At 38.3% G+C, this 15,782-nt stretch overlaps 2 protein-coding genes and 1 long non-coding RNA gene across 4 annotated transcripts in view; 1 reads left to right on the top strand and 2 right to left on the bottom strand.

Moving 5' to 3' along the window:
• Positions 1-6,204, bottom strand: part of LOC113063332 (CD209 antigen-like protein C) — an 89,611-nt gene extending 83,407 nt beyond the window's left edge. The window contains exon 1 of the mRNA XM_026233653.1: positions 5,842-6,204. Within this exon, the coding sequence (XP_026089438.1) occupies positions 5,842-5,905 (64 nt within the window). The 5' untranslated portion in view covers positions 5,906-6,204. The remainder of the gene's footprint in view (positions 1-5,841) is intronic.
• LOC113063326 (nesprin-2-like) overlaps positions 1-15,782 on the bottom strand; it is a 603,140-nt gene that overhangs the window by 383,832 nt on the left and 203,526 nt on the right. The window lies entirely within an intron of this gene.
• Positions 2,106-4,455, top strand: LOC113063341 (uncharacterized). Of its 2 annotated transcripts, none has more exons than XR_003278670.1 (3): positions 2,106-3,362; positions 3,572-3,692; positions 3,821-4,455. It is a non-coding gene; the product is annotated as an uncharacterized LOC113063341 (long non-coding RNA). The 2 variants fall into 2 exon arrangements; XR_003278669.1 differs by having other exon boundaries at positions 3,483-3,692.

The raw sequence follows: 15,782 nt of genomic DNA, 5'->3' as shown, positions 1-15,782 counted from the left end.
ATAAAGATGTTATTAATTTGGCATCAACTGTTAGTGAATTTGGTGTAATTTCTGCTGCAAGAGTGAATTGGGAGAAGAGTGATGCACTGATAAAAGGTAAATGGAAGAATGGTTTACCAATTTTACCTGGTGGGTTGAATTGGAAAAGGGGGGGCCTTAAGTATTTAGGTGTGCATCTTGGAGATGAATCAGTGCAGCAGAAAAACTGGGATGGGATTATAGAAAAAATGGAGGGCAGACTGAAGAAATGGAAATGTATTCACTCTCAACTATCTTTTAGAGGGAGAGTACTAATACTGAACAATTTAATAGCTTCAAATATGTGGCATAAGCTCTCATGTGTGGAACCTCCCACAGGATTATTATCATGTTTACAAACAATATTAGTGGACTTCTTTTGGGACAGGCTGCACTGGGTCCCTCAAAGTGTGCTTTTTTTGCCAGTGGAGGAGGGAGGACAAGGTTTGGTGTCTCTGTCAAGCAGATATGCAACATTCCAGTTCCAGTTCATTCAGAAGTTTTTAACAGGCTCTGTGGATGTGATATGGAGAGAAGTTGTGAAAAACATTCTTCACAGAGTGGATGGACTTGGATTAGATACTGCTTTGTTCCTCACTGATACCAAAAAGCTACAATTGAGTCGGCTATCTTCATTCTATCAAGGACTGTTTAAAGTGTGGGGATCTTTCATTATTAAAAGACCAGAAAATGCTACTTCTCTGTTCTGGTTGTTAGAGGAGCCGCTAGTTAAGGGGGCTCGTTTGGACATTACAGATCAAGTGCCAAATCTATTTCAGAGATTGTGTGACACTCAAACTGTAAAGCTTGGTCACATGAATAAAGTGGCTGGATCTGAATTGAAGGACATTGTGGCTGTGGCATCTTTACTGGGACAAAAATCAATGAGACAAACCTCAACAATCTTGGAATTATGGAGGAATAAGCTGACAGCAGAGGAATTGACATTGCTTAAAAGTTTTGAGAGATCCTTTTCCCAAGCACTGGATTACACCCGATTTAAAAGACATGTCTGGTACTTTGTTAAATTTGAATGGACTTCAGAATCTATTGTTAGAAGAAATAAGTGGAAAAGTGATTTACAAATGTTATGTTAAAATAATGTACAAGTCCACATTGTGTGAGAAAAGTGATAATGTCTGGAGAGAGAAATTTGAGATTGGAAATGAAGTCAAACCATTTTGGAGGGTTTTATATAAACCACCATTGATGAAAAAATCAGGAGATCTACAGTGGAGAATCCTGAAAGGGGCTGTTGCTGTCAATGCGTTTGTCTCAGTTATTAACTCTAATATCAAAGAAGGTTGTGTTTTTTGTGGGTTAAGAGAAACAATTTTTCATTGTTTTCTCGAATGTAGTAGGCTAAAATCCATTTTTGCACTATTAAAACAATTGTTTATAGGTTTTAAGGAAACTTTCACCCCTAAGGCTTTCATTTATATGGCAGGATACAACCGCAATCAAAGATTTAAATGGCAGTTGATTAACTTTATGGATGGCCAGGCAAAAATGGCCATGTATATTTGAAGAAGAAACAGGATTAATAATATACATGGCCAAGATGGAGAACTGTTGTTTAAGGCATTTATTAGGTCCAGGATCTCGGCTGAGTTTAAATATTATAAAGAGATGCAGGATTTGGAAACTTTTGTATTGCAGTGGTGTTTTAATGAGGTTTTTTGTACTGTGTTTGAGGGGGATTTAATTTTTAGTTTTTTGATGTGTTAAATGGTTGTGTGATAATGGTTTGATGTTTTTTTTTTTGGTATTGTTATAATAAAAGTATGGGTTAAATCTCACACACGCACACACACACATACTCTCTCCCTCTCTCTCTCTTTCTCTCACACACACACACACACTCACTTGTTCCTCTTTGTTTTTGATGATGATCAGATCTGTTCCTCTCTCTCTACAGTATCTTCTGCTCTCATCCCAGTTCTTTGTCTCAGAGGAAAAGAAGTAAAGAGTTGATTGATGACACTTCAGTCCATCTATAAACACAGATAAGACATCCCTAGTGAAATATAAATACACTAAAATGCATTTGAAATACATTTATTTCATAATAAGTATACTACAAATACGTTTATATAGTTATTTACTTAATAAAAATACACTGCAATTGTAACTTAAAGTCTGCTAAACTGGAACAACTAACTTTGTACTTTATTCATTTGAATTGTGCAGAAGTAGTGCAAGTAAAGATACACTGAAGTTTATTTGATTGTGTTAAAGTGGGACTATAGCAATTATACTTCAGGTACACTTGAAATATCTTGCATTTAAAGACATTAAATATTATTCAGAGATCATACAATCCTCATCAACAGTGACATTTAAACACACTGTAGGATTAATATTGAGAGATGTGCACTGTGCAGAAGTAGCACTACAAATAAAGCTGAAATATAAATGTTATAATAAATTTTTTTTTTTTACTAGGGCTTGAATCTAAACCCAATTAAAAAGGTTATTTACATTACTTGTACTAGTAGTGTATATTTTATTATAGTTGTGAGTGCTTTTAATCTACTGCTCTTTACAGTTTATCTCTTAATATCACTGTATCTGTTCACTCTGTGTATGTTGTATACTGTAACAGACAATGACTTTCAGAAGGAAACCTGTTTCTCAAAGGGAGGTTTCTGTAACAGTGTTTTAAACTGATCTCATTAGTGTTCTCTAGACACTGAAGTACTCTGTGTGTTTGACAGGTTTGTGTCTCATCTGAGGCCAACGACTGATTATCACAAAAGATAATGTTTTTGACAGTTTTGTTCAATTGCTCACACACTAACATTAGAACTTTCCCACAATTAGCAAAACCTTACACTCAAGGAGCAAAACACCGGCCTAGATTTGCACAACTGTAAGCACACTGTCAGCTTCACACTTTTTACAAAACATTACACACAGTGATTTGCAAAACACTAAAAACACTTGTATGCATTTGACACAGAAATTTATCATGATGTAATTTCCTTGCAATTTCAAAGCAAAGGCTTTCAAATGAACACACCCATGAACCAAATGGTTAAACACAGGCACCAGGTGTGCACACATCAGGATAAAGCACTGGATGGTGTCAGAGGAAGAGAGAGAGTGCGGATGAGAGGGGGAATCCAGAGAGTACCAGGAAGAGGGAGAGGGAGAGGAAGACCTGGAGGAGGGGTAGGACATGCACAAAGAAGACAACCAAATCTGTGTAACAAAATTCGTACAATTGTGGACCATGTAATAAACCACGGACTAACACTGAGGGAGGCTGGATTGAGAGTAGTGCCTAACCTAAGCAGGTACACGGTGGGATCAATAGTTTGGACATTTCCTCAAGAGCACAGGTGAGAAACTTCTTCAGTCAACAGAAAACCCATTGCTTACTGCATGTACTATATCAACACTACTGTATATGTACTCTATATTTTGGTATTGTATATATTCCTGTTTGTATCATCTTACAGTAAGCAAGAGAGAGAGATCATAAATCAGTCTTCGAGAAATTCAAGCCCATATCGTCAATGATCACCTAATTTTCAATAGTATCCAACAGGTCTCTCTGTCAACAGTAGCCCGTATCCTTAAAAAACATCAAGTTCTGATGAAACAACTGTATAAAGTGCCATTTGAAAGAAATTCAGACGGTGAAAGTCCTGCGGCGTGAATCTGTGGTGGTACGTTTTGTTCACTGACTGTAGTATTGTGTACTGCACACATAACCTTTTACTGTACATGTTATTTTACTGTATAGCAGACCTACAGTATACTGATCTACACAATGTGATCTTTTGCTGTATTTCAGAGAGTTTTGCAAATGGATGCGGAGGAAGTCCCGCATGAGTTTATTTACATTGAGGCTGGATTTAACCGGACAACAGTACGAAGAAGGGGAAGAAACATCATCGGTCACGGGGCTATTGTCAATGTACCAGGGCAATGTGGGGGTAACATTACCCTTAGTGCTGCCATTACACAGAATGGGGTTCTCCACCGCCGTGCCAACTTGGGTCCTTACAACACTGAACTCATTCTTACATTTTTAGACGGATTACACAATATCATCACAGCAGCAAACCAAAGGGACCAGATGCAAATCATTGCTATCACATGCTTCCTCCAAGCTATGTGATCAAATTGAACCAGCATCCATACAAGGGTGGATTCATCACTCGAAAAGATTCTTCCCACGTTGCCTTGCAAATGAAAATATAGCCTGTGATGTTGACGAGGCCCTGTGGCCAGATCCAGCTGGCGGAGGTGTTTAGTGTTTCTTTTTTTCTGTACTGAACTGGATATGTAATTTGTTACAGTATTACTGTAAGCTCAGAGTACAATGGTATGTTCAGTAATACTGTAATATATGAAAACTGGAAAATGTTTTGTTGAAATGTTCAGTATTGACTTGAGTACATGAAAATAAATGAATATTTTCATCAGTCTGCACAATTGGTGTCATGTGGTGTTGGTGAATTTATTTTTACACTTTGTGTTAAGTGCTAAAAGTGTTTTAGGTTGAGCACAGGAGTGTTTAACTGATTCAAACAGACTCAGATCATATGATGGTTGTGTTTGTGACAACAAAATAAGGTTTTTAGAAGACAATGTATAGAAGTGTTGTGCTACTTTGGTGTAGTGTTGTGCTAATTGTGTGAAGGGGTTTGAAAAACCGAGCCCTGTTTTCAAAATGGTGCTTTAAACAATTGAAGAAAACCGTAAATATCTGATTTTAACTTGGAAGTTTGAACAAGTGGGTGTGTAGTTTTGAGATTGTGCTTATAGTTGTGAGAAAATGGTGAATTTAGTTTCATGAATTGTGTTAGCAATCAAGAAAAACTGTAAAGAAACAATGCTTATGTTCAATTAAATGAATACTGACTTATAAAGCCACTTTAAGATATGTCTTAAATTATTATTTATACTCCGCTGACATCTCTATCATTAATCATTATAAACATAAAGAGCTAAAGAAAGGTCAATTACAAGCATTAGCTACACAACAGATCCAGGACAGTCTGTTTTAAAATCTGAGTCTGCTTTAAATCAAGTTAAGACTGAAGAAACTAACCCGCAAACTTCTGAAGATCATTTATTTCTGATTTCAGCTGGTCTCTCTCTTCTGTGAGGTTGGTGATCTTAGTCAGCAGCTGTTGTCTCTCTTGAGTGAGGTTCATATTGTTGGTTAGTAGCTGGTCTCTCTCTTCTGTGAGGTTGGTGATCTTAGTCAGTAGCTGTTGTCTCTCTTGAGTGAAGGTGGCACACAGTATAATGCGTGCAGTCAGCAGAAGAACACACAGCAGCACAAACACTACTGCAGCTGCTCTGGAGCTTCTGATCATCACACCATCACTTCCTGAAGAGGATAGATATGATGTTAGTCTCTTCACTTCCTCATATCATACGACTCACATCTTCTGAAACATGTGAACTGTAGACTAACTTTAACGCTTGTCAGACGTTTATTAGTGTGGTTTTTGATCTTGTGTTTTGTGAGTAAATGCAGAGGAACAGTTCACTCAAAAATGGTTTCCTGATTATTTACTCATCCGAGTTTCACTGTATGTGATACATTTTTGGTTTTTGAGAAAAACGTGAACAGGTCTCAAAATAAACCTTTTCTAAAGTTCAAAAATCCATATTTAGGAAGCTTTAAATTAATCTTCATGACCCTGGTTGATAAATAAGTGTCTTCTCTAGCAAAACGATCAGTCACTTTCAGGACAAAAATAAAGCATTAACCACCATCAACAAATGGAGCATGTCAGATCATACTGGAGGACCTGGAAGAGAGAGAATAATCAGAAAATGTCCTTTAATCTCAGTTACCTGTGTGTCGAGGTGTTCGGGGTTCTTCTGTGTTGAAGTCTTCTGTCTCTTTCTTATGTTTCATGTCTCTTACAGCCTCTGCACTGACGTAGATATCAACAATCCTTTCTATTCGGTCTTCTGAGTCTCTTATTGAATCTTTATCCGGCTATATGATTGTATTCTCGTGACGTTGAATCTTTGATATCTGTTCTGACTTTACCTCGTACGACGTTCACATATTTTTAGACATCAACTATCTTCTTCTCTGAGTTTTACCCTTTTCTATATTTTCATTTCCACATTCAGTAAACTAACACTAGTTTCTCTCTCTGTAGAGGACTGTGTTGTGTCCCTCATCTGTTTGTGTGACCAGTATTTATGCAGAAAGGAAGTGTTTTTTTGGCAAATCAGGGTTTCTCAAGTTTTTTCAAAAGCTTAGATTGAGATCACATGCAGTTAGGGGAGGAGCTTAATGGAGCCCCGCCCCCAATATGACTCATTGTTCATAATTTACCAGCACAAATTGAATTTACAACTATAGTTAATTATATTAATTGCTAACTATACTAACTTTAACGTTATATTTCAAAATTACACATATACAAAAATATAATATTGCTCTAAATAGTTTGGAAAAACTAATATTTTTGCATTTTGAATGTGTCTAGACGAAATGGTATAATGATTCATTGTGTTGTGGGAAATTGGGAACAAATGGACATATTACCATATTAAGGTGTGTGTGTGTGTTTGTGTATGTACACGAGTACACACTCCAGTTTATGAAATGTGTTTTGTGTTGTAAGTGTTACAACAATACAAATGCAATGATTAATCAATGTATATTTTGACAGGATATAAAATATTACCTAGAGCTTTGCTTTAATACATGTAGTCTTAATGTAACTAGAAATACTACTAATACAGTATAATATATCATTTAAAATAAAATGAAGAGATACATCTTCATTCCTTCTCATACCCACTAACATTTCCCTTAGTTTCAGATAACTTTAGCTAGTTAAACTGAGCCAAAGATTCTGGTCTGGCTACAAAGTAGTTGCAGAGTTTTTGCTGCATCAATAATAATGTGTACGATGGGCTGTATGTTAAATGTTCTAGACGAGCTTTCTTCCGACTGACCCTCTCCATCACGACGTGTGTTTGTGTGATGTTGTTGGTTACCTAGTAACGAACGTACAGTGACCGAGAATGTTCCGTCAACTTCTGTGTGCTCGCACATCTATGTTGCCTAGCAACGAACACTGATCTGAGATACGTGCTGGGGGCAGGAAACTTCACTTTGTGTTCAGCGCATTATATACACCGTTATATATAAAGCTTGCAGGACAACTTGGTCAGCATTGCCTTTTCAGCGTGAGAAATACACGGTGTGGTGTGTGAGCGTGTGAAGTCTTAGGAGTCTTACAGCCAAAGTGTGAGACTTGAGAACCCTGTCAAATACTTCAAGTATTCGTGTAAAAAGGAACTTCAACTCACTGCAGAAGGACACTGAAATAAGTGTTTCAACTATGAGGATTGTGTTTAAATGAGGTTCAAGGTGATGTTGTAAAGTTTCTGAAATGTTCAGGTTGTTGCTGGTACATCAAAAGTCCAGGCAGCTGATCAGGTTTTTCAGTCTGGTTCTCAGGAGAGCATCTGGAGATTTTGTTCTGAGATGCTCAGCGTGTTTTGTGGTCGTTCTCTTGGAGTTTTTTTATAGGTGTCAGAAAACATGAAACCTCTTGAATCGCTACAAGAGTCACCACAGACAGACCGAATCTCTCTGTTTGCTGGCAGTGTGAGGGATATTTCATGTGTTTGTGTTCATGTGTGCAGCATCACGGACTGCTTTAACTGATCATCTTCATCCATGAAACATTTTACCTGACAAATCAAAACTTTGATTTATTCTTCTGAAATGATCATTTCCCTGTATACAAACATGCTTGCAACCAGTGTTTTTGACCTTTAATTATATTTCATATTGAATGGCAGTTTCAACAGATAAATGTTAATGAATCAAATTTAAAAAAAAAAAAAAAACTAAACATGAGTAAATAATCAATACAGGTGTATTTGTGTCACAGTTATGCAGAGGGCTTCAACCAGCTTCATTTATAACTGGTTAACCTTTATATTGTGAGTAAGAAAAGCATTAACAGACATCCACATCCAGTTGAGTTTAATCTCAGTTTCAATCATAGAGCTGATGAATCAGGTGTGTTAACTAACTAATGGAGACATTAGGAAAACTAATGAGATAACACTGAATGAGATTTGACAGGTGCATAAATGTTGATCTGTTCCTCACAAATTGGTTCAAGTTTCTTTATTTTTCACACACATATTACATACATGTAATGAATAATTTAACTTCAATTCAATTTAATGTAACTTCCTTTTACAGTACGTGTACTTCTCTGGTACATATCTTGTACCTACAGGAAATGAGTGGTAACACAAGGTGAACTTAACAGTCGTACATGTATGGACAAGCGTGGGTAATAAAAAAATCACTAATAGGTAGTGTACATACATGGAAACTCATTTTTTTCTGTACTTACTAATGTACATACATGGTAAATATGTAGTACTTACGGACAAGTGGGTACAAACAGGCACATCCTTACAGTATCCGTATATGATGACTAATAAGACACATTACTGTCCATACTAAGGACATATCACTGGTAAATGTGTAGCACCAAGAAAAAATGTGCTATTATGTGGTACCAAACAAGACATACTGCACTTGGTAAATATATAAAAATTGATGGATCATTCTTTGAAATTATGACCCTGGTGTCTTTCAAGAGTGAGAAATGGGGAATTTCTGCATCCACCACAAGCAGATTCTGTGTTTTAGCTAAAGAATTTTTTTTTAGAGATGTTCAGCTAAATACAGTATATCCTCAATATTTATAGTGTGTCTAATAATGTATTTGCTGTCCATGATCAATCACACAAATGGAAATGTGTAATTATTAGATCTAAACACAAACTGTATGCCATTCCACTTCCACACAATATTAAAAGAGACTAAAATCTGATTATGGAGAACTACTTCTGCAGCTTTCTACAGGTACAGTGGGTAGACATCCGAAACGCCCCTTCTACCGCCGCGGCGTCTGTAAAGTGCATTTGCAGCTTTTGACCGCTGAGTGGTGCTTTAACCACAAGTTATCAAACAAGTGCATCAAAGCACATTTTCGCAAATAGACGTCAGTTTTGCCTCGTTGATGTGTTACATTTGACTGTTTCAGTCACGGAAAATGAACAACACTATAGTTTAAATATTTAAAATATTTTATATTCACAGATGAAAGTTCAGTACTTATGAAGTTATGTGCAATCCTCTTTCCTGAAAAATATAAAGAGAGAGTTAGCATGATCAGTATGATGACATTAGATTAAAAGGTTTTTTTTTTTTGTGCGATAGGCCAGACACAGACAGGCCCCAATAGACCGTACATAAATAGCCACGATAGGCCAGACGCAGACAGCCAGGATAGGCAGACGCAGACTGCCACGATAGGCAGACGCAGACTGCCACGATAGGCAGACGCAGACAGGTCCCAATAGACCGTACAGAAATAGCCACTATAGGCCAGACGCAGACAGCCACGATAGACCGTACAGAAATAGCCACGATAGGCAGACACGGACAGGCCTCGATAGACTGTACAGAAAAATAGCTATGATAGGCAGACACAGACCGGCCTCGATAGACCGTACAGAAATAGCCATGATAGGCCAGACACAGATGGCCACGATAGGCAGACACGGACAGGCCTCGATAGACTGTACAGAAAAATAGCTATGATAGGCAGACACAGACCGGCCTCGATAGACCGTACAGAAATAGCCATGATAGCCAGACACAGACAGCCACGATAGGCAGGCACAGACAGGCCTCAAAAGACCATACAGAAATAGCCACAAAAGGCCAGACATATACAGGCCTTGATAGACCATACAGATATAGTAACACCACCACCAGTAATTGCATGAATTTACCTGATTAGTTACAGGAGAGCTTGCTGAGCTTCGAGAATGGTTTTGAATCAGGTCTGATGTATGATTCAATGCTGAGGAAGACCATCTACCCATGATCTTAACAGCTGATGTAGAGATCCCTCGTTCAGCTGCTGAAGTAGCTGCCCCAATTCTGAATGAAAGCCCAGTATAGAGAGAGGGGAATAGACTGCAGCTTTTGAGAACGGTGGTTAAGTGAGTTCTAAAACAGGCCTTGGAAATGGGTGCTCCATTAGGTAAAATAGAGAGTGGTGTGTTTTTAGAAGTTCTAGGTCGGATTTTAAGAAATTTCACCATGCAGAGAAGGGACAGAATTTATTATTGATTTAGAATTGTTAAGGTGACACCAGAACCTTGCACATCGGTTTTTGAGTGCTTGAGGAAGAGTGTGAAGAATTTAGGTCCGAATCACAGATCTGAAAGGAAATACCGCGAGCAGGATCTAATTGATTAGTTTTGAAGTGAATTCCCCTGGACGCATAAACCCGTAGAAGGCAGATAAAACACTGCCGCGAGAAGAATATTGAGGTACTCAGAAAGAAGGCCATAGCAGATGGAAGTAATACATTTTTGCAATATGGGCAGGGTAATAGGCAGACGTTTGTCTTTAATTTTGTTGGAAGATTTAGCTAACCCCTTAAATAGTAACAGAACTGAAAATTCAGAAAATGCTTTGAAAATTAGGATTATAAAATTTTGCGTAGAATTAGATGCTGGCAAGGAGTCTGCAAATAGAGAAATTTTAAGATTGCGATAAAAAAAAAAATTAAAGACGAGAACGGAGCAAACGGTTGAAATTAGAATAGGAAACACAGAAATTTGGAAGGAAAACATTAGAAAGCAGACCATGCAGACGTGTAGGCTTGATTGTAGAGGGAGCGACGCCTTAGGGTGTACTCACACTATCCAGTTTGAACCGTGCCCGAGTGTGTTTGACCACCAAAGCGCGGTTCGTTTGACTAGTGTGAGTGCTCCGAACCATGCCCGGCTCGATTGGCCGGCCCTGGAAGAGGTGGGCCAGGGCACGGTTCAGTTGGACTCGGGCGCGGTTCGCATGCAGTGTGAGCACTAACCATGCCGGAGCACGGAAAAGGACACGTTGCATCACAGTTTTGCGACGCTCCAAAACCAACATGGCAGGGAAAGGGTCGCTTTGGTCTACGGGAGAGGTGCAAAACGCATAAAAACTAAAAACTGCAAAGTCCTTGCTGTACTTCAGCTGGTACCTTGCAAACATCCTCATACGAGCAGCACGATTACATGAAAATGTTCGCGCCACTAAGGCGACACATCTGTTTAACAACAGGCTGTGAGAGGGCTGTGGACCAAACAACACAAAATTATCCACAAAGAAAACAGAGCGATGGACTCCATTGTGTTCAGAGAGCGCCGCTCTTCCTGTTTATCCCGAAACCGTCACACCATAATGACGTAAACGTGCTCCGGCATGAATGCTGAAACCCTATATGTGAGTGCAGGCCAGAGGGGGAGTGGGGAGGGGGGACAATCGTACTCGGGCCCGGTTCATGGCAACCGTGCCTAGTGTGAGTACACCCTTAGAAATGTGATTTCTAGCTGACGTAAGCAGGTCATTTAGTTTAGTATTATGTCTGCTAACGGAGGGCAGACTGAAGAATCCGGGTTGGCTGAGGGGCACAGCTGTCTGAAAGTCTAAAAGTGTAAAGTGAAGGCCGCAACAGCCGAGTAAGAGACAGAATGAACCAACACCAGTAGATGCGCGAAATAAACAAGCCTTGATTGTAGCTTAACCCCTTAACTGTCACCCCCCCAATTTTTTTTAAGGCATTAAAGTGCACTATCCGAACTAAATTGCTGTAATTTCTGAACACTTTGGAATATAAACATAAAGGTTGGTCTCTTTTAAACGAAGAAAATTAGCAGATGTTGGCAAAAGTGGATTTTTTTTTTAAAAGTTGAAGTATCAAAAGTTATAGAAGTTTAAAGTCCGCATAAATCGAATTGACTTAAGCTTACTAGCACACATTGCTAATCTTGATGTAAACAATTAAACATTGTTTGTCTTCGTAATCTTTATCGAAATCTGAACATTTCCACTATGTAATGCATAAGTTTTCTGATGACGTCAGTTTGACAGCATGAGCAGAACCTCAATACGCCCCTCCAGCCGTTAGTTTGCTAAGAGTGAGACAGAGACCAGGAGCGCAAACAAACCATGCCTGCTAATTAATATTCGGTTTAAACTGGAGATATGTCACTACTCTGAAATAAGGTCAGCAGCAACTTCGTGTCACGTGGACTTTAAGATGCCTGCTGTGCATTGAGCCGAATCTTACCTACGACTCAAATGAAAGGGTCCATATACGCATCAGCTTGGTAGATCCAGTGTTCATAATAGCGCTAGTCCAAGAGTAAGCCATGTAAAGATGAGGTGAGAGCAGCGGTTCCCTGCATCTGCAACCATAGAATCCCATTCGAGTATGAACTTTTCAGGAATAACGCAAATGAAAGACTGAATAAACAAATATTAAAGCATAGGATTAAAACAGCGAATCTCAAGTGTGCTAGACAAAGCATATTTTTAACGGAAATGCAAAAACCTTTATCAGTATAAAAGATTGTAGCGATTATTACGAGCCTTAAAGTGCCTCATTACGAAGGAGTTATTCAGAACATTGCATGCACTAGGATCAACATCTTAATTATGCAGAGCGAGTCTGCTAGATAAACAAGCACAAAATGCCCAGTGCTTTATTTGAACGTGTGAGTATAAATCATTGCAGAGAATAAAATTAATGCCCAGGCGCCACAAGTGCATAGAACAAAATGATACTTATAATGCTGTAGACTTGTGAAGTGATGGAGGTGAGATGTCGAAAGAGACCGGCAGCCTTGATTCTGTCTGCTGGTCCGGAGAGACTTCATTCGTGCAGGTTCACGTGAGCATAAAGATTAATATTTGTTGATTGAGACCAAAGTCTGTTCAAGTGTTGAGACCCAAGCAGCACTGACGGGACATCTCGGAAAACACCGGCGTTGCCAAGACAGTCTTTTTTTTTTTCTGCGGGTTGCTATTTCTGTCTGGGGTTTGAGGTGACCCCAATAGTGTCATATATAGCCCCTAGAATGTGAATTCTACAGCTAAATCCCTTTTGAACGCGATTGGGCTATTTTTTTTTTTTAGTAGTAACTGGCGGTTTTGAGAAACCTGGCAACCCTGGAAAGCACACGGAACTCCGCCAATGTTCACATCCTCTGCCGAGAAAAGCTTGTAAATCATCCAACACGAACGACTGCAGATAATCACCGCGACACGGAGCTAAGCCAACGATCCCGTGTGCATCTTAAAGAAACGTCAAACTCTAGATAGTTTGCGGGACACAAACTTAATTAGCAAGTAAATGAATAAACGCAACGGCTTGAGCAAGGAACAATCACGTCGGAATCTGCAGTTGTTGTCGCGTCGGCATCTGCGAACTCAAACATGTGTAAGTGCGATCTTTTATAAAGGAGTATAAAGACGTGATTGGATAATGATGAAGGTAATTAGTGACGTAGTGATTGAGTCTTCCTGGCAGAACTTAGGCTAAAGCTTCCATTTCTGCTTAATCTGGAACAAGATTAGTTTTTTAAAAGAGACAGCAATCTCTGCAAACAATGAACCAGACTTTCTCTCCTTTCTCCTCTCCTTCACTTTTTCCCTCACTCTTCCCTCTTCCAAGCAGGATAATTTTTATTCCTGCATGTAAATAGTTGTAAATGTTCTTTGTATATAGTTTATATATCTTTTTTTTTTTTTTTCTTCGGTCGTCTTCATTTCGTTGGGTGAAACATCTCTCTCACTCAGCAGCAGAGTCTGTGAGCAGCAACAACTTCCCCTCCGCGCATTTAATAATCACTCCAATCCTGCTCACTGATACCAGAAACACTGCCGCCTTCACTCCGTGGATAAAGTATTTCAGTATGTTTGAAATCTTATGTTTAAAATTACAGGAGACTTTCAAAGTGGCTTAGGCTATTGTGTGTAAACTTTTTTTCCCTATTACATGCCAAACTAATAACACTGTAAGCATTAAATCTTTAATTGCTGCTTTCTGCTGTGCAAATTTTATTTGTGATGAAAATAACTACATTTTTGTCAGTTATTTTATCTAAACAGATCGATTAATTTCTTCAAGATTTCAAAATCAAATAGCCTACTGATAATATAGTAGCACTGTAAGATTACATTTGTTTGAACGTATTATTGCTAAAGCGATTGTGTGTGACTGTGCTTTATCTGTTTAGATCATGCTTTAACCCGAAAATAATCAGTAAAAGAAACAGACAAACTCCTTCTCGCTCGACTATTGCAGTCATTATAACCTGATCAAGCTAAAGCTTAATATGTTTAACATGAATTCTTGCTGAATATGCAGTTATATTACTGGCTGTTGGCATGAATTGTACTCGTGATGGAGGCTCTTGGAGAAACCACGACACTCAGACTCTTAAAAATATCCTCTCCTCGCTCCAGTCAGAATCACACGCTCTGCTCATCCTCTGTTCGGCAGCATGTCTCTGTCTCAGACGTGCGGGGAGGGTTGAGCCGAGTGGAGCGTCGGTGGATGTTAAAAAGAAAACAGATTTTCAACCGATGTAAATTACACATTCGAGTTAATCGCTAAAGTCGATTTATCACCCAGTCCTACTTCCTTTCATATAATTTAATATGAAAAAAATTGCAGCTGCAATGAAGTGCATGTGTGTAAAATGTTTGCAAGGTTTACGCTGTGCGTGATGGTGAGTGCAACATGAAGCATTTATTCTTAATTGTTTTATCTTCATTACAAACCTTGTTTGGTTTTATTTTGGATAATTGCATGTAAAAACGTAAATGTAAAGTATCATGTTTTATATAATTTGTTACATTTGTATTTTTAATGTAGCCTATGTGTATGTTAAATGTACCATTTTGCAGTGGCAGTGAGAACTATCCAGAACTAAATGAATATTAATGTTTTGGCATATGATGTTAATTTAACCAATCAGATGAGAGTAAATGGAGAGTCAGCAGAGCCTCATGTGATTGGCTACCAGAAGGTGGTGGACCTGCCCTCTCCTTCACGCTTGCAAATCTCAGTCAGTGAGAGAATAATTTCAAAATTGTAAGCGCAGAGAAAAGAAAGACGGACCTGTACATATCGGTTTATTTCGGGAACTTTTTGCCCCACATGCACAGCATGTCATTTAGACATTTGCAACAGTAAGTCTTTTCACACACACAGACATTGCATTTCTTTAAAGTGTTGTTATCGCTTGCAAATCAATTTTCACGTGCTTGCAGTACTTTTGACCGTATTTTTGCGAAAACAACATGCCAAAAGTCAGATGCATGCAGATCATATTTATTTATTTTGCTTTAGCATGAAGCTGCAGTTTCACAATACTTGAATTATGAGTTACAGTAAAATTCTGCAAATAATTTTTTCTTATGCTTGAAACGCGATTCACACCTTCACAAACTTATCTTTGGCATTGCAAATTTAATTTACGCTTACAGTTTTATGTACACTTCCACAAACTTTCTTCAGTATAACATTAATTAATAGAAATCATTTAAGCAATTAAAACCTTTTTTAAATTTGAATTTAAATACTTTTAAACTAACTTTAAATTCTCAAGGAGTTAAAAAGGGTAAAATGTCACTAGCCTAAATGAACTTGTCTTAACAATTTAATGACAACTAACAATATAATTCATTTTTTTTTTAAAAGAACAATTCCTGTATAAAATGGGGCAGCAACCTTTATATAAAACATTTTTAAATCATCCACAGCTGAGCAACTCGAGAGGTGGATCTGCGCCAGAGAGCACGCGTAGTGAATGTGATGCACAAACTCATGCAAAATGCAATGAGAAAATAAAAAATAAAAAACTAGATAGCCTAGATTAGGCCCAGG

The sequence above is a fragment of the Carassius auratus genome, chromosome 45, assembly GCF_003368295.1.
Source record: "Carassius auratus strain Wakin chromosome 45, ASM336829v1, whole genome shotgun sequence".
NCBI lineage: Eukaryota > Metazoa > Chordata > Actinopteri > Cypriniformes > Cyprinidae > Carassius > Carassius auratus.
Note: the sequence above shows the minus strand (reverse complement) of the source record. Positions and strands in the feature narration are given on the sequence as shown.